The 19,089-nt window shown below is 35.0% G+C and overlaps 1 protein-coding gene across 5 annotated transcripts in view; it reads right to left on the bottom strand.

The window, feature by feature from the left end:
- CWF19L2 (CWF19 like cell cycle control factor 2) overlaps positions 1 to 19,089 on the bottom strand; it is a 135,239-nt gene that overhangs the window by 33,482 nt on the left and 82,668 nt on the right. For 3 of the 5 annotated variants that reach the window (XM_081543218.1, XM_081543216.1, XM_081543217.1), the window contains 3 exons: positions 16,360 to 16,464; positions 14,299 to 14,436; positions 11,583 to 11,795 (listed from right to left, as the gene is read on the bottom strand). In XM_081543218.1, the coding sequence (XP_081399344.1) occupies positions 11,583 to 11,795; positions 14,299 to 14,436; positions 16,360 to 16,464 (456 nt within the window). Of the gene's footprint in view, positions 1 to 10,295; positions 10,894 to 11,582; positions 11,796 to 14,298; positions 14,437 to 16,359; positions 16,465 to 19,089 lie in introns of those variants that run through there. The other 2 variants (XR_014069176.1, XM_081543219.1) reach the window with 2 other exon arrangements.

The following is a 19,089-nucleotide window of genomic DNA, read 5'->3' as shown; positions in this document are numbered from 1 at the left end:
ATAAAGAAAGATTATAATTAAAAAAGGCAAAAGTTAAAGATGAAGAGAGAATCTTAAAAGCACAAGAGAAAAGCCACTAGTTACATATAATGTAACTCCCATAAGGCTATCAGCTAACTTTTCAGCAGAAACTGCAGGGCAAAGGGAATGGCATGATATCTTTAAAGTAATGAAAAGAAAAAACCTACAGCCACAATACTTGGCAAGGTTATCATTCAGGTTTGAAGGAGAGTAAAAGTGTTTTACAGACAAGCAAAAGCAAAAAGAGTTCAGTACTACTGAAGAGGCTTTACAAGAAATAATAAAAAGACTTAGGGGCTTCCCTGGTGGCTCAGACAGTAAAGAATTTGCCTACAATGCAGGAGAACCAGTTTGATCCCTGGGTTGGGTGGATCCCCTGGAGAAGGGAATGGCAACCCACTCCAGTATTCTTGCCTGGAAAATTCCATGGACAGAGGATCCTGTTGGCCTACAGTCCATGGAGTCGCCAAGAGTCACACATGACTGAGTGACTTTCACTAAGTAGAAAAGAAAAGGCCATAACTAGAAGTAACAAAATTATGAAGGAAAAAATCTCACTGGCAAAGGAAAATATATATTAAAGGTCAAAGCTAGCAGGAAGGTTAAGAGATGAAAGTAATAAAATTATACATATCTACAGTAAGTAGTTAAGGGATATGCAAAACAGAAAGATGTAAAATATGACAACAAAAACATTAAACATGGGGGTGACAGCATTAAAATGTACTGTGGTTAGAGTGAGTATAAACTTAAAGATCATGAATTTAAAATAATGACTTTATATATACATGTGTGGGGTAAGTGCTCAGTCATGTCTGACTCTTTGCAATTCCATGGACAGTAGCCCGCCAGGCTCCTCTGTCCATGAAGATTTTCCAGGCAAGAACACTGGAGTGGGTTGCCATTTCCTACTCCAGGGGATCTTCCTGACCCAGGGATACAATCCACATCTCCTGCATTGGCAGGTGGATTCTTCACCACTGCACCACTTGGGAAGCCAATGAGTATATATATATAAATATAAATGATGCTACATATGAACATGAGGGTAAGAAAAAAATTAACTTTAATATTTTTGTTTTGTTACCATGAAATTTTGTTTTGTTATACATGAAACAATATACATATATATATATACACAAAAAAGAAAAGTAGTCCAAATGTAACACTTTTGTTGTTCAGTTGCTAAGTTGTGTCCAACTCTCTGAGACCCCATGGACTACAGCACACCAGGCTTTCCTGTCCTTCACTATCTCCTGAGTTTGCTTAAACTCATGTCCACTGAGTCAGTGATGCCATCCAAGCATCTCATCCTCTATCATCCCCTTCTCCTCCTGCCTTCAATCTTTCCCAGCATCAGGGGCTTTTCCAATGAGTTGGCTCTTTGCATCAGGTGGCCCAAGTATTGGAGCTTCAGCTTCAGCATCAGTCCTTCCAACAAATATTCAGGGTTGATTTCCTTTAGGATTGACTGGTTTGATCTCCTTGCAGTCCTAGGGATTCTCCAGAGTCTTCTTTAGCACCACAGCTCGAAAACACAAATCTTCGGCCAGAAATCTTCTTCACGGTCTAACCTCACATCCATACATGACTCTTGGAAAAACTATACCTTTGACTATATGGACCTTTGTTGGTAAAGTGATGTCTCCACTTTTTAATATTCTGTCTAGGTTTGTCATTGCTTTTCTTCCAAGGAGCAAGTGTCTTAATTTAGTGGCTGCAGTCACGGTCTGCAGTGATTTTGGAGCCCAAGAAAATGAAATCTGTCACTGTTTCCATTGTTTTCCCATCTATTTGCCAAGAAGTGATGGGACTGGATGCCATGATCTTCATTTTTGGATGCTAAGTTTCAAGCCGGCTTTTCTACTCTCCTCTTTGACCTTTAAGAGGCTCTTTAGTTCCTCTTCACTTTCTGCCATTAGAGTGGTATCATCTGCATATCTGAGGTTGTTGATATTTCTCCTGGCAATCTTGATTCCAGCCTGTGCTTCATCCAGCCCAGCACTTGGCATGATGTACCCTGCATATAAGTTAAATAAGCTGGATGACAATATACAGCCTTGATGTATGCTTTTCCCAATTTTGAACCAGCCTGTTGTTCCATGTCTGGTTTGAACTGTTGCTACTTGACCTGTACACAGGTTTCCAGAATGCAGGTAAGGTGGTCTGGTATTTCTATCTCTTTTACAATTTCCACAGTTTGTTGTGATCCACTGAGTCAAAGGCTTTAGCGTAGTCAATGAAGCAGATGTTTTTTTTTTTGAATTCTCTTACTTTTTCTATGATCCAGTGGATGTCACACTAAACACTAAAGACAATTATCAAGTCACAAGGAAAGAGAACAAAAGGAGAAGAAAGGAACAAAAAATAACTGCAAAAGCAATCCAAAAACAATTAAAACAGCAATAAAGAAACATAGCACCTAACTGGGTATAAAAACAATAATGATATAAATGTTGCCTACCAGAGATTTACTTCAGATCTAAAGACACACACACATTAAGTGAGGAAATTGGAAAAGGTATTCCATACAAAATGAAAACCCATTTATAAAAAAACTCACCAAAGTGGGCATACAGAGAACATACACCAATGTAACACAGCCATATATGACAAACTCACAGCCAACATTATACTCAATAGTGAATAGATGAAAGTATTTTCTCTAAGACCAGTAATAAAAAGAATGTCCACTCTTACCATCTGTCTTTAGTCACAGCAATCAGAGAAGGAAAAAAAAAACTAATACAATTGGAAAGGAAGAAGTAAAACTGTTTCCATGACATGACACTATACATAACAAATCCTAAAGATAATATAAAAAAATCTACTATAACAAATAAATGAATTCAGTCAAGATGCAGGATAAAAGATTAATATAGAGAAATCTGTTTTTCTATACACTGATAATGAATAATCAGAAAAAGAAAGCAAGAAAACAATCCCATATAAAACTGCATCAAGAAGAAGACAATACCTAGAAATAAACTTTAAATAATCATGCGAAAGATCTGAAGTCTGAAAACGATAGGACACTAATGAAGGGAAGCAATGATACAAAGAAATGTGTTCATGAATTCATAGAAATAACATGGGTAAAATGTCCAAATTACCCAAAGCAATCTAAAAGTTTAATGCAATTAATATCAAAATAATCATGATATTTTTCAAAGAATTAGAACAAATAATCTTAAATTTTATATAGAATCACAAAAGACCCAGAATAACCAGAGCAATCTTGAGAAAAACAAACAAAACCACAGGTGTCATGCTCCCTCAGTTCAGCTGATACTACAAAGCTACAGTAAAATCACAATAGTATGGTACTGGCACAAAACAGACACAGATGAGTAGAAGCAGAATAGAAAGCCCAGAAATAAACCCATGAACCTATGGCCAATTAATCTACAACAGAGGAGGGGAGAATATACAATGGAGAAAAGATAGCCTCCTCAATAAGGGGTGCTGGGAAAATTGAACATCTACATGTAAAAAATGAAATTAGAACACCATATAAAAAAATGAACTCATAATGGGTTAAGGACATAAATGGAAGTTCTAAAGCCATAGAATATTATAGGCAGAACGCTGACAAAAATCACAGTGGATCATTTTCGGATCAGACTCCTAAGGCAAAAGAAACAAAAGCAAAAATAAATAGGATCTAATTAAACTTAAAAGTTTTTGCACAGCAAAAATGAAAAGACAACCTACTGAATGGGAAAAAATATTTGCCATGCTAATGACAAATCAGGGGTTACTATCCAAAATATATAAACAGCTCATAAAATTCAATATCAATAAAACAAACAACCCAATTAAAAAATGAACAGAAGATGAGAATCGGCACTTTTCCAAAGAAGATATATAGGTGGCAAATAGTCACATGAACAGTTAATCAACATTTCTAGTCATCATAGTGATGCAAATCAAAACCATAAAGATATCACTTCACATCTGTGAGAATGGCTATCATCCGAAAGTCTAAAAATGTTGGGAAGGATGTGGAGAAAAGGAAATGCCATATACTGTTGCTGGGAATGTAAACTGGAAGTCACTACAGAAAACAGTATACAGGTTCCTCATAAAATGAAATACAGAATTATCATATGATCCAGAAATTCCACTCCAGGTATATATCCAAGAAAAATGAAAACAATAAATTGAAAAGAAACATCAATCCAATGCTCATAGCATTACCTACCATAGTGCTACTTACTACAGCCAACATGTGGAAGCAGTCTAAGTGTCCAGCAACAGATGAAAGGATACAGAAGATGTACTCCCCTCCACACACAGACACACACAATGTAATATTACTCAGCCATAATAAAAGAATGAATTTTGTCAATTGTAACAACACAGATGGACCTAGGAAATATAATGCTTTTTGTTTTTTTATTGAAATGTAGTTGGTTTACAATGTTATATTCATTTCAGGTTTGTAACATAGTGTTTCAGTAGTGACTTAAGTTAGACAAAGAAAAGACAAATATTTTATATGTGGAATTCCATTATATGTGGAATCTAAAAAAATAAACAAATGAATAAAATGAAACAGATACAGAAAACAAACTAATGGTCACCAGTGGAGAGGAGTGAGTGAGACACAACATATGGGTAGGAGGTTAAGAAGTGCAAACTTCTAGGCATAAAACAAATAAGTAACAAAGCTACACTGTACAGCACAGTGTAATTATAATATACAATAATATAGCCATCATTTTGTAATCATTTTAAATGGAGTATAATCTACAGAAATACTGAAGCACTACATTAAAAATCTGAAATGAATATAACATTGTAAACCAACTATATTTCAATAAAAAAACAAAAAGAAAAAGAAGCCCTCACTCTTGTGACTTGTATTTCGCCACAGCAATCAGACAAGTAAAAGAAATAAAAGGAATCTAAACTGGAAAGGAAGAAGTAAAACTCACGGTTTGCAGATGACATGATTCTGTACATAGAAAACCCTCAAGGTGCTACCAAAACACTAAAAGAACTAATCAATCAATTCACTAAAATTGTGAGATACAAAACTACAATATACAGAAATCTCTGGCATTTTATACACTAGTAACAACTCTAAGAAAGAAAAGTTAAAAGTCTCATTTACAGTTTCATTGAAAAGAACAAAATACCTATAAATAAATCTTACCAAGGAGATAAACAAATTGTACTCTGAAAATGATAAGATACTGATTAAAATAAAATTGAAGATGATAAAAATAAACGGAAAAAAATTTGCGTTCACAGACTGGAAGAATTAATATTAAAAATGACCACACTATCCAAACAATCTGGAGATTTGATGCAATCCCTATCAAAATACCAATGGCATCTTTCACAGAACTACAACAGATAATTCTAAACTTTGTATAAAAACACAAAGGACTCTGAACAGCCAATACAGTCTTGAGGAAGAAGAATAAAGCTGGAAGTATCACACTCTCTGATTTCAAATTACACTACAAAGCTACAGAAATAAATCAAAACAGAATGGCAGTGGTACAAAAATGGATAGGTCAAAAAAACAGAACAGAGAGCCCAGAAATAAACTCAGGCTTGGTCAATTAATCTACAACCAAAAAAGCAAGAGCATACGAAGGGGAAAGTCAGTCTCTTCAATAAATGGTGCTGGGAAAACTGGACATTCAAAAGAAACAATCTAGACTACTTTCTCATACCATATTTAAAATAAAAAAAAAACTCAAAATGGATTAAAGATTTAAATGTAAGACCTGAAACCATAAAACTTCTAGAGAAAACATTTGACATCAGTTTAGCAATATGTTTTTAGAAATGTCTCTTCAGGTAAGGGAAATAGAAGCAGAAATAAATTCATGGGATTACATCAAACTAAAAAGTTTTTATATAGTGAAATCAACAAATTAAAAGGGGGCGTAATGAATGGGAGAAAATATTTGCAAATAATAAGCATTAACACCTAAAATACACAAAGAACTCACATAACCAATATCAAAAACAGTGAACAACTGATTTAAAAACGGGCAGAGGAACTATAAAACTCTTTAGAGGAAAACCCAGGGAGAACACTCAATGATATAAATCAAAGCAAGATCTTCTATGACACACCTCCTAGAGTAACGGAAATAAAAACAAAAATAAACAAATAGGACCTAATTAAAGTTAAAAGCTTTCAAACAGCAAAGGAAACTACAAACACAGTGAAAAGACAACTCTCAGAATGGGGGAAAATAATAGCAAGTGAAACAACTGACAAAGGATTAATTTCTAAAATATACAAGCAGCTCATACAACTCAATATCAGAAAAACAAACAATCCAATCAAAAAGTGGGAAAAAGACCTGAAAAGACATTTCTCCAAAGACAAACCGGTGGCTAGCAAACATGAAAAGATGTTCAACATCACTCATTATCAGAGAAATGCAAATGAAAACTGCAATGAGATATCACCTCATACCATTCAGAATAGCCATCATCAAAAAGTTTGCAAACAATAAATGCTGGAGAGGGTGTGGAGAAAAGGGAATGCTCTTGCATTTCTGGTGGGACTGTAAACTGATACAGCCACTATGGAAGATGGTATGGAGATTCCTTAAAAAGCCAGGGATAAAACCACCCTATGACCCAGCAATCCCACTCCTAGGCATATACCCTGAGGAAACCAAAACTGAAAAAGACACATATACCCCCAATGTTCATTTTAGCACTATTTACAATAGCTAGAACATGGAAGCAACATAGATGCCCATTGAGAGATGAATGGATAAAAAAGCTGTGGTACATATAAACAATGGAATACTACTCGGCCATAAAAAGGAACACATCTGAGTCAGTTCTAATGAGGTGAGTGAACCAAGAGCCTATTATACAGTCAAGTAAGTCAGAAATATAAATATAGTAAACTAACACATATGTATGGAATCTTAAAAGATGGTACTTAAAAGATGGAATTAATTTTCAGGGCAGCAATGGAGAAACAGACCTATGGACGCAGGAGAAGGGAGGAGGTAGAGGGTGAGATGTATGGAGAGAGTAACATGGAAACTTATAATACCATATACAAAATAGAGAGCCAACAGGAATTTGCTGTACGACTCAGGGAACTCAAACAGGGGCTGTGTGACGATCTAGAAGGTGGGATAGGAGGGAGATGGGAGGGAGGTTTAGGAGCAGTGGACATGAGTGTACCTATGCTGATTCTTGATGTTATGACAGAAAACCACAAAACTCTGTAAAGCAATCATCCTTCAATTAAATAAATATCTAAAATGCAAGCCAAAAAAAAAAAAAAAATGGGCACAGGACCAAACAGAATTTTACAAAGAGGATATACAGATGGCCAACAGACACATGAAAAAATGCTTAATATCACTAATGAGGGAAGTGCACATCAAAACTACAGTGGGATACCACCACCTCATACCTGTCAGAATGGTTATCATCAAAAATAAATAAATAAATAACAAATGTTGGTGGAGATGTGGACAAAAAGAGAACCCTGCTACATTATTGGTGGTAATATAAATTGGTGCAGCCACTGTGGAACAGTGTGGAACTTCTTCAAAAAATTAAAAATAGAACTGTTATATGATCCAGCAATTTCACTTGTGGTGATTCACCCTCAAAAAACAAAGCAGTAATTCAAAGAGATATATGGACACCTAATTCAAAGAGATATATGGACACCAATATGCATTACAGCATTATTCACAATACCCAAGATACATAAGAAATATAAGTGTCCTTCAATATGAATAAAGAAGATATCGTATATGTATATGTGAACCATATATACAATGAAATATAACTGAGCCATAATGAAAATGAAATCTTGGCATTTGTAACACTATGGATTGATCTACAGTGAATTAGGCTAAATGAAATAAGTTAGACGGAGAAAGATAAATACTATCTCACATATACATGAAATCAAAAAAACAAATGAACAAACATAACAAAACAAAGTCAGACTCATAGATACAGAGAATAAGAGGGTGTTGGCAGAGGGAAAGCTTATAATTTTAATAAGGTCCCACTTGCTTATTCTTATTTCCATTACTCTAGCAGGTGGGTCATAGGGGATCTTGCTTTGATTTATGTCATCGAGTATTCGGCCTATGTTTTCCTCTAAGAGTTTTATAGTTTTTGGTCTTACATTTAGGTCTTTAATTGATTTTGATTTTCCTTGTCTATGGTGTTACGAAGTGTTCTAATTTCATTCTTTTACATGTAGCTGTGTGGCTGTCCAGTTTTCCCAGCACCACTTATCCAAAAGGCTGTCTTTGCCCCACTGTATATTCTTGCCTCCTTTGTCAAAAAGAAGGTACCGATAGGTGCATGGTTTTATCTCTAGGTTCTCTATCTTGTTCCACTGGTCTATATTTTTGTTTTTGTGCCATACCATACTGTCTCGATGGCTATAGCTCTGTAATATAGTCTGAAGTCAGGAAGGTTGATTCCTCTAGCTCCATTCTTCTCTCTCAAGGCTGGTTTTGCTATTTTTGTGTTTCCATAACAATTTTGAAATTTTTTGTTCTAAGTCTGTAAAAAATGGCTTTTAATAATTTGATAGGGATCACACTGAATATGTAGATTGCACTTGGTAGTATAGTCATTTTCACAACATTGGTTTTTCCAACCCAGCAACAAGGAATAATCTATTTGTTTATGTTGACTTTAATTAAAAATCAAAGCACTTTTTCAAGTAAAGGATAGTGTTAAGACAAGAAGGGGATAGATAATTTTTTTTTAATTAGTTTACTTTCTATTTTTTAACTTTACAATATTGTATTTGTTTTGCCATACATTGACATGAATCCACCATGGAAGAAGGGGATAGATAATTTTTATTTTTACAAAAGGAGAAGGTAGGGACAATTTATGATCAGAAACTAAAATAACTGTCTGACTCTAATGAGTACTAATATAGCTTCATAAGAAATTTGTATTTAAGACATTAACTTTAAATATTAGAAATTCAAAGAGAGTATGACTGAATTGCTTTAGAATCCTGCTAATTATTACTATCTAACATAAAGTAATTCCTTAGAAACTCATAGTCAGATGGAATTAACTTGGGTAATAACTAAAAGGATAAATATCTTATTGTTTATTCAGATTACTAAAATAATCTATTAGCTACAACAGATAGGATAAGAAGTCAGATATTGTAGGAAACAGATGAAATTCCATCAAATCAATATTTCAAACACTTCTATATTAAAATACGGACAGATGAAAGTATGAAGCTAATTAATAGAGAGTATATTTTTTAGAGCTAAGATAGCACAATAAAGCACAGATTAAGAAAGGATCTATTCAAATAGTGTTAATAACACTGTATTCAAATAGTGCTAAAATGAAATCAAAATGATATGAATGGCTCAAGAGGAAAAAATAGATCAGCTGATGCTCAGTAAGTTAGAAGCAAAAAGAAGAGTTAATACCTTTAATTGGAAAATTAATTTTATAATTAAAATTTAATACCTTCTAACTGAAAAATGTGGATTACCTCACAATAAAAGAGGAAAACTGAGAACAGGAAAAGAAATGCATGAAACAATATATGAGTTGAAAATAGAAAATGTCTCTTTACTGGCCAACAGTTCCTTTCACTGAAAAATGCCTACTTTGGGACACAGCCTATAAAATAGAAGGCAAACAAAAGTTTCGTATACTTCAAACCTCTGTGCCTGCGTGGACCTAGCCAAAATGAACTCACTGAAAAAAACCCAAACTTCTGACAAAGAATTATTGAAAACTTTGTTACTTTATGTTTATTTTATTCTTACATTTTGTAAAGGTAGGGGTCAGACTAAAGAGGAATGAAATATTTATACAAAATGTCCTAATTATGACGATGTAAATGTTTATGTAACAGTCTAGAAAAGAACATGGGAAAATTAATACAAGTAACTGGTAAGGTGGGTTAAGGGTTTTCTGACTGACTAAATTTTGAATGGAATTTTTCACTTTTACTTTTTAATAAAGTCTAGAGGGAAAGAAACAAATGGAAAAGAAGGGTAATGAAAAGTTAAAAGTTAAGAAACCAAAATGCAAATGGAGGAACCGACGTTCTTACTGACCTAAAGGTATTAAAGACTAGAACTGGAATGAAAAAGTAAATACCAGTTCTTTGGCTACACAGGTTCTGTGTGTATGTGTGTGTAACAAACTGTGTATATGTATATTCTCCACGCTATTACTTTCTGAAACTAGCATTCATCCATTCAACTTCCAATCTTACCACTTTTTCTCACTCACTCCACTCTAGCTACATTGGGTTTGTTTTTTTTTTTCTGTTCCATAAATGCCTACCTCATGCCTTCACTCACTGACACCTCTTTCTGAAACATCATTCATTCAGATCTTCATGTTGCTTGCTTTTTCTCATCTTTCTAACCTGTAAAATATCTCCTCACAGAAGCCTTTTAGATCACCTTCTCAAAAAATAACCTCCCATCATTTCTCACATTTCCCCTCTATATCTATTTCATAACATTTCCTTAAATCAGGGCAATCATTACATTATTTATTTTCTGCTTTATTTCACTAGAATACAAGCTACACAAGTATATTTGATTCTCTACTTTTCCCCAGTCACTAATTAGGTTCTGGCATACAACAGGTGCATGATAACTATTTACTTAACGTAAGAATTAAATTGCCAAATACTGAAATAAATGACTATTATTAGTGGTATTAAATAAGTGATACTTAATATTTATTGAGGAGAAGGCCACAACAGAGGACAAGATGGTTGGAGGGCATCACCAGTTCAATGGACATGAGTTTGAGCAAGCTCCAGGAGACAGTGAAGGACAGGAAAGCCTGGTGTGCTGCAGTCCATGGGGTCGCAAAGAGTTGGACATGACTGAGTGACTGAACAACAAGCATATTTATCGAAGAAGTGACTATAAACATGCACATATACAATGATAAGTAAAAGCTACCTATACTCACAGAACTAACAGACTACTGAGGGAGACACTCAACAAGTAAAAAATACAGATAAGGAGGGCTGACTATGGGACTTGAGCATCTGTGGATTTTGATATACAGGGACTGCAGAAACCAATCCCCAGTGGTTACCAAGCGTTAACTGTACAATAAACTTCTTCAAATTATGAGATAGTCTATAAAGAAATAAAAAGATTTCATGAGAATGTAAGAGAAGAAGCAGAAGCTCCTTTGGAGTAAGTAGCTCTGAAGCGATCTTAATACTGAGACTTAAGTGCCAATCATGAAAATAAGATCACACAGATGGGAAATGGCAGAGCAAGGGTCTGAATCCACGTGGTCTGGATCCAAAGTCTAGGGCCTGAACCACAACTCAATGCTGCCTCTCTGTAGAGTGGAATTACACGAAATATCAGTTTCATATCATCTGAATATTTATACTCAACCTAAAGAAAATTCTAAGAATCATGGGAACTTAGAAAAGAAAACATCTGAAACATAGAGTAAGACAAGATGGATTACTCAGAACCTTAGAAGCATGTGAAGAAAGAGGCAAATTTACATATACCACTAATTCATTTCCTTAGGACAATAAACACTGTATTTCTTACCTTAACACCTATTGCAACAATAAGGTGCTTGGGAAATTGAGAGCTGTCAAAACAATAAAGACATTTTTCCATTTGTACAATAAGACTCCGGTGCTCAGCAATAGCTTTTTTCCTCTGATTCTCTTCCTCTTCACCAAAACGTTCTCTCTCAGCTGCTTTGGAGACAAACATGTCATCCAGAGTATAATAGTCTCTGTCTGTTTTTCCCATAAACTGAAAAACCAAAATAAAAGTAGTGGAGAGAAGGCAGTGGTTTATTCAGTTTATTGTACATTGTCATGAAAAAAGTAAAATGAAAGTGTTAGTAGCTCAGGTGTGTCTGACAATACTGTGGCATACTGAAGTTATATCTATAAGTTCTGTGATAAAACTATTACATTGAAAATTTTAAAAAAGAAAAAAATGATTAAAATTTAAGCTTGAACCGCAGGGATCAATTTATTATCATCATCATCACAAATAAAGTATACTGAGTATTTACTACATGCAATTCTATGCAATTTGATTGTTTTATACTCCTATGGGCTTCCCTGGTGGTTCAGACAATAAAGAATCTGCCTGCAATGCAGGAGACCTTAATTCAATCCCTGGGCCTGGAAGGTCCCCTGGAGAAGGGAATGGCAACCCACTCCAGTATTTTTGCCTGGAGAATTCCATGGACAGAGGAGCCTGGCAGTCGCAAAGAGTTGGACACGACGGAGAGTGACACCTTTACTTTGAGGAGGGAATCATTATCATTTTGATTTATAAATGAGGAAACTAAACCACAGAGAAGTTAAGAACAACTTTCCCTATAAAATTAGCATACATTCTATTAAACTTACCACCAATTTGCTAATAAGCATATTGAGAACTATTTTCTCCCTTCTCTTTAAAAAATAATTTTCTTTTTTATTTATTTTTATACAGGTAACAATGATTTATAAAATTATGTATGTTTCATGTATACATAATCAAATTCTTTTAATAAGTCTTTCTAACACTCTCTTATTGAGAATATCCCACAGTTCAACCTGGTGTGCGTTCTGTTTTGCTGCTATATAATAAACCCAACTTGATTCTGTGTGTCCCTAGTGATCTTTGGTTAGACACCACTGCTGCTGCTGCTGCTGCTGCTGCTGCTAAGTCGCTTCAGTCGTGTCCGACTCTGTGCGACCCCATAGACGGCAGCCCACCAGGCTCCGCCATCCCTGGGATTCTCCAGGCAAGAACAATGGAGTGGGTTGCCATTTCCTTCTCCAATGCATGAAAGTGAAAAGTGAAAGTGAAGTCGCTCAGTCGTGTCTGACTCTTAGCGACTCCATGGACGGTGGAGCCTAGCAGGCTTCACCGTCCATGGGAGTTTCCAGGCAAGAGTATTGGAGTGGGTTGCCATTGCCTTCTCCTAGACACCACTGACATACTGCTAATTTAGGGGTATGTGATAATGGTGTTTTGGTAATGCTAAAAAACTCTGTTAAAATCTTATTTATCTTATTAAGTGTGGTTGGTTTGCAATGTACTGAATTCAGGTGTGCAGCAGAGTGATTCAGTTATATACATGTGTGCATATATATGTGTATGTGTATATGTGTGTGTTCTTTTCTGAATTCTTTTCCATTATAGGTTGTTACAGAATGTTGAGTGTAGTTTACTGTGTTAATCAGTAGGTCTTTGCTTTGCTGATACCTTGATTACTTTTTGTTCTAGTTTTCATTAAGTTAAGTTTTTCCACCAGGTAAAATATTCATATAGCTAAAAAGAAAAGTCTAATAAGGTATACAGTAAAAAGTCTCCCTCCTATCCCTCCGATACCTAGGTTCAAATTCCCATCACCAATAGCATCATAAGCAAGGATGGCAATTTGTTCAATCAAGTGCCAGACAGTAAATATATTCAGTCTTGTGGGCTATGAAGTCTCTGTCTCGACTATTCAGCTCAGCTGTTATAAAGTGAAAACAGCCTTACACTACATGTCAAGTGAAAATGACCTTAGATTACATGTAAATGAAGCTATTATAAAATGAAAATAGCCTCAGACTATATGTAAATAAAATCAACATAGCTGTGTTCCAATAAAACTTCAGCTGTAAATACAGTGAGATAAATTTTCCCAGTGGAGTCAAACCCTAATTTAAATGTCTCTTTGATAATAAGTGTTAATGGCAGTGTTTGAAAGGAAATGCAATGAAGGGTTTGCAACAAAGATTAATATTTGAAATTAAAAAATTCACCCTACTATCCATGAAACATTGATATACTTTAAAAAGAACTTAAAATTTTCATATGAATAGACTTAAGGTTATTCCAAGATGCCTTCTTTATAATATTTTTTATAATACGTATTACTTCAAATATACACTTGTGGCATAACTATGAAGAACTGATGAAACATCAAGACAAAACAGACTAGTAATCTAAGTAGCAGCACGCTGTCAACATTAAAAGTCTTGCCCCAAATGTTCTCTTAAATGGTAGATCAAATATATAACTAACATTTTCATAGACTACATTATAACATTAATCCAGAATTCTTATTTTTAAAAAAACTAAATCCCAGAAGTATACTGCCCAATCACATCAGTTCTAAAATGCAGGTTTCTAATATGTCTTACAAAGGACTTAATTTAATAAAACAAAGTTTAGAGAGAACCAACTGTCTCTGAAAAGTACATCACTGTAGACTTAGTAGACTGAATTTCTCAAAATTCAAAGGTATCCCAGCAATATATCTTACCTTAGATGTCATTCTCATAAAAAGTTTGTTGTGATTTTCTGCTGTTCCCATCTTTTCATTCTTGACTAAATCATTTAGGCTTAAGTTATCATCATCATCAAAGTATCTGACCCTTTCTTTTTCCTCATGAGTTGAAATCTATGACAAAATGAACACTGTAAGTTTAGTGAAAACACGAGTCTGAAGTATTTTAATGAACTACCTATAAATCTGACATTAAAAGTAAAAATCCCAACATAGATCTCAATCTTTCCTTCCAGCTTCTTTCTATTCTGTCTGCATCCATGTGGAAGAATTTCCATTAGAATAACACTCCCTGCCTCTTCTGTACCATTATCTTCCTCTTCCCAAGGGATGGAAGCATGATAGTATCTGATTTCTGAGTTTTAGGCAAAGGGCAGAATTGCTTTATGCTTCCTCTCCCCTCCTTGTAGTAAAAAATCCATATCACTGTAGAGTTAAGTTAGGAGTTATCCAGAGATCGAGAAAGTATATCAAGAACAAAAGCAAAGTTTTAAGCAAATCTACTTCAAACAGCTGTATCAGAAGCAAAGCTGATATTCTGACTCTCATCTAAACAATTCCGGGTTTTCCTTTCAGTTGGTTCCATACCTATCAGTGGAAAAGAAAAGTGCTATGTATCACCTATCAAATCAAATCTCCTCAACCTGCTCTCCGATTCCCTTATCCAAATAAATCCTGCTGTTCAACTTCTTTGGAACCATCCTCTTATTATTTTATGCCCATGTTACTACTCTCATCTTCAAAAGCTTGGATCTCACGTTCTATGACTTCAATCATTCCTTGGACGCAAATCTCTTTCTGGTCCTCTTATCCTTTCATTATACGCAAAAAGCAAACCTCAGTGCCAAATGAATGTGTCTACCCCTTTACTCCTGTACCTAGATTACTCAGTAGTAAGCAATTCAAGAACATTATTGAATGCCATCCGGCAATGTGTCTGTGAATCCCAGGCCAGTTCTGTCATTTCATACAATTCAAACCTTTACTATTTTCCTATGACATTTTTCTTGCAAAACCCTAATACCTTCCATTTCCACAGAAGAGGTATCTATCCCATTTCTATTTGCACTCAACAGGCAGATCATAAACATTTGACAGAAAGATTCTACATGACTCTTTTGTGTACTCAATTACTGCTTATAAGATCTTTCAAATTTAAAACAAAAAATCTAACTTGGGGAAACTGAATATGTTGTTTCTGCCATTTTAAAACCTCAAGGCAGTGCTATAAATTAACTGCTGCAGCTAGAAGGCAGAAAACAAAATTAGGTTTATAAAGGATCAAACATAGATAAGAGATCTATGGGACCAAGGTTTTCCCTAAGAGCTATGATGAGTATGTAAAAAGAAGCTAGAAATAAAGTCAAATAAATAAACATTAAAATTAAGATTTCCCTAAAAATTCAATGTTCACAACTGTTGTTGAATTAGATTACATTTTGTAAAAGGCAAAGGGACATAATAAGAAGTAATATCACTATTTACTACCTTTTAATGTTTGCATTGGGCTTCTCTGGTGGCTCAGAGGTAAAGAATCTGCCTGCCAATGTAGGAGATATGGGTTCGACTGCTGGGTTGGGAAGATCCCCTGGAGAAGGAAACAGCAACCCACTCCAATATTCTTGCCTGGGAAATGCCATGGACAGAGGAGCCTGGAAGGCTACAGTACATGAGGTTGCAAAGAGTCATATACTACTGAGCAACAAAAGGCCAACAACGTTTGCATTATTGAACTACATGTCTAAAAATATTTCAAAGTACAGTTGACCCTTGAACAATGCAAAGGTTAGGGGCAGTGAATTCCTTTTTTCCCCTTTGTATCAGATTATAGTTGATCCTTTAACTATACTCCATAGCCACAAGTTCAAACCACCACAGATATGTAGTACTATAGTATGTAATTTATTGAAAAAGTTCTGTGTGTAAGTGGACCTGAGCAATTCAAACTCACGTAGTTAAAGGATTAACTGTAAATCTGATACAGAGGGGAAAAAAGTAATTCTAAATTAATAAACAAAAGATATACGTTAAACATACAATCTGTCTTTTCCTTCTTCCTTCTTGTTTTCCTGGTGTGTTTACAGGCCAGACTCTTCCAGAATGATCTGTCCTGACAAGGATCACTTCTTCCTGATCTTCATCCTATATAAAGTTTTAGAGGTGACAACTGAAATTATTGAGAAAAATACTGAATGCTTATATTTAATAGCCAAAAAAGTATAAAACGATTTTATTTTCACATAATATTATGGATTATCTAAAGCATCCTGAACTTTCATCATCTATTATAATGTAAAGTGACCATAATCTTTTCAGGGAAAACATGGGAAAATATATCGAAAGTTTACTTAACTTTTTAAAATAATCACAGAAGCAAACTTCAAATAAAATTTTCATTTAGATAATATAAAAGATGACAAAACACCAATGGTTCAAACAGGCACTGTATGGGACTGCCCATTTCCTACAGAGCAGATGGTCTATTTAAAAAATGTTTCTTCAATTTAAAAATCCTGGCTTGTCAACACCATGGCAGAGCAGAAATAAGTGGGCTCAACCCTTATTACAGAAATTTTGAGATCACAAGTAACTGCTGAAGAACTATCGACCAAAAAAATGCTGAAACCTACCAAAAAAGATACTCTAAACCCAACCTACCAAAAAAGATACTCTAAACCCAAAGACAAAGAAGCTACAATGAGATGGAATGAGGGGCACAAAACCAATAAAATCAAATCCCATACCCACTGGGTGGGCCAATCCACAAAGTGGAAAAAAATTATACTACTGAAGTTCTCCAACAGGAGTGAAAGTCCTGAGTCATTCAACAGGCTTCCCAGCCTGCAGGTCTGGCAATGGGAGGAGGAGACCACAAGAAATTTTGCTTTGAAGGCAAACCTTCAGTGATTTAACAGTACTGGGGGAAACAGAAATTCCATTCTTAAAGGGAGCACTCAGGGACTCCATACATACCAGAACACAGGATAAGAAATAGTGACCTCCTAAGAGACTGGGCCAGATGTCCCTGTTAGTATTAGAGGGTCTCCCAGGGATGGGGGTTGGGGGTTGGCGGCTGTGGCTCAGATTTTCAACAGCATGAGATTCCAATACTTTGGCCACCTGATGCAAAGAGTTGACTCATTGGAAAAGACTCTGATGCTGGGAAAGACTGAAGGTAAAAAAGGAAGGGGGTGGCTGAGGATGAGACTGTCAGACAGCATCACCAACTCAATGAACAAGAATTTGAGCAAACTCTGGGAGATCGGGGAGGACAGAGGTCCCTGGCATGCTACATCACAAAACAAAGACTGGTTGAATGGATATTAAAAAACAGATCAGTGTATATGCTGTCTACAAAGACCTACTTCAGATCTAGAAACATATACAAGCTGAAAGCAAGAAGATGGAAACAGGTATGTCATGCAAATGGAAATCAAAAGAAAGCTGGAGTAGCAATACTCATATCAGAAAAAACAGACTTTAAATCACAGACTGTTACAAGAGACAAGAAAGGACACTACAAAATGATCAATCCAAGAAGACATAAAAATTATAAATACACATGTACCTAATGTAGGAGCACCCCAATAATACAAATGCTAACAGTCATAAAAGGAGAAATCGACAACACAATAATACTAGGAAACTTTAACTCTTTCCTCAGTTAACAGATCATCCAGACAGAAGATCAAAAGGAAACACAAGCCTTAAATGACAGATTACACTACACAGACTTAACTGGTATTTATAGAGAATTGCATCCAAAAGCAGTAGAATATATTTTCTTCTCAAGTGCACAAGAACATGCCCCAGAAGAGATCACATCACGGATCACAAATCAAGCCTCAGTAAATTTAAGAAAACTAAAATCATATCAAGCATCTTTTCTTACCACAACACTATGAGATTGGACATCAACACAAGAAAAAAATCTAAAAACACAAATACATGGAGGCTAAACAATATGTTGCTAAACAACCACTGGATCAATGAAGAAATCAAACAGGAAAATAAAAATATCTAGAGACAAAGAAAAATGAAGCCCAACCATCCAAAACCTATGGGATGTGAAAAAGAAGTTCTAAGAATGAAGTTTAAGATAATACAATATTACATCAGGAAAAAAGAAAAACCACAAATAAACCACCTAACCTTACAATGAAAACAACCCTGAAAAAGAGGAACAAACAAAACTCAAAGTTAGTAGAAGGAAAGAAATCATAAAGATCAGGGCAGAAATAAATGAAATAAAAAATTTTTTAAAAATAGAAAGATCAGTAAAACTAAAACCTGGTTCTTTGAAAACAAAATGGATAAACCTTTAGCCAGATGCATCAAGGAGAAGAGGGAGTGGGTTCAAATCAATCAAATTAGAAATAAAAAAGGAGAAGTTATAATTGACTACAAGAATTAAAAGTCTCATAAAAGACTACCTCAAGCAACTAGATGCCAATAATATGGACAAGCTAGAAGAAATGAAGACATTCTTAGAAAGGTACAATCTCCCATGAATCTTCTTCCATCATAGAAATGGAAATATAAATAGACTAATTACAAGTAGTGAATTGAAATGATGATTAAAAATCTTCCAACAAATAAAACTCCAGCAACAAATGGCTTCATAGGCAAATTCTACCAAACATTTAGAGAAGAGTTAACATCTACATTTAGAAAAGAGTTAACATCTATTCTTCTCAGACTATTTTGAAAAACTGCAAAGGAACAGTCCCAAAGTCATTCTATGACGCCACCATAACCATAATGCCA

The sequence above is a fragment of the Giraffa tippelskirchi genome, chromosome 11, assembly GCF_054371585.1.
Source record: "Giraffa tippelskirchi isolate mGirTip1 chromosome 11, T2T-mGirTip1v1.2.pri, whole genome shotgun sequence".
In the NCBI taxonomy this organism is placed as follows: Eukaryota; Metazoa; Chordata; class Mammalia; order Artiodactyla; family Giraffidae; genus Giraffa; species Giraffa tippelskirchi.
The sequence above is the reverse complement of the archived record's forward strand: the minus strand, read 5'-3'. Positions and strand labels throughout refer to the sequence as shown.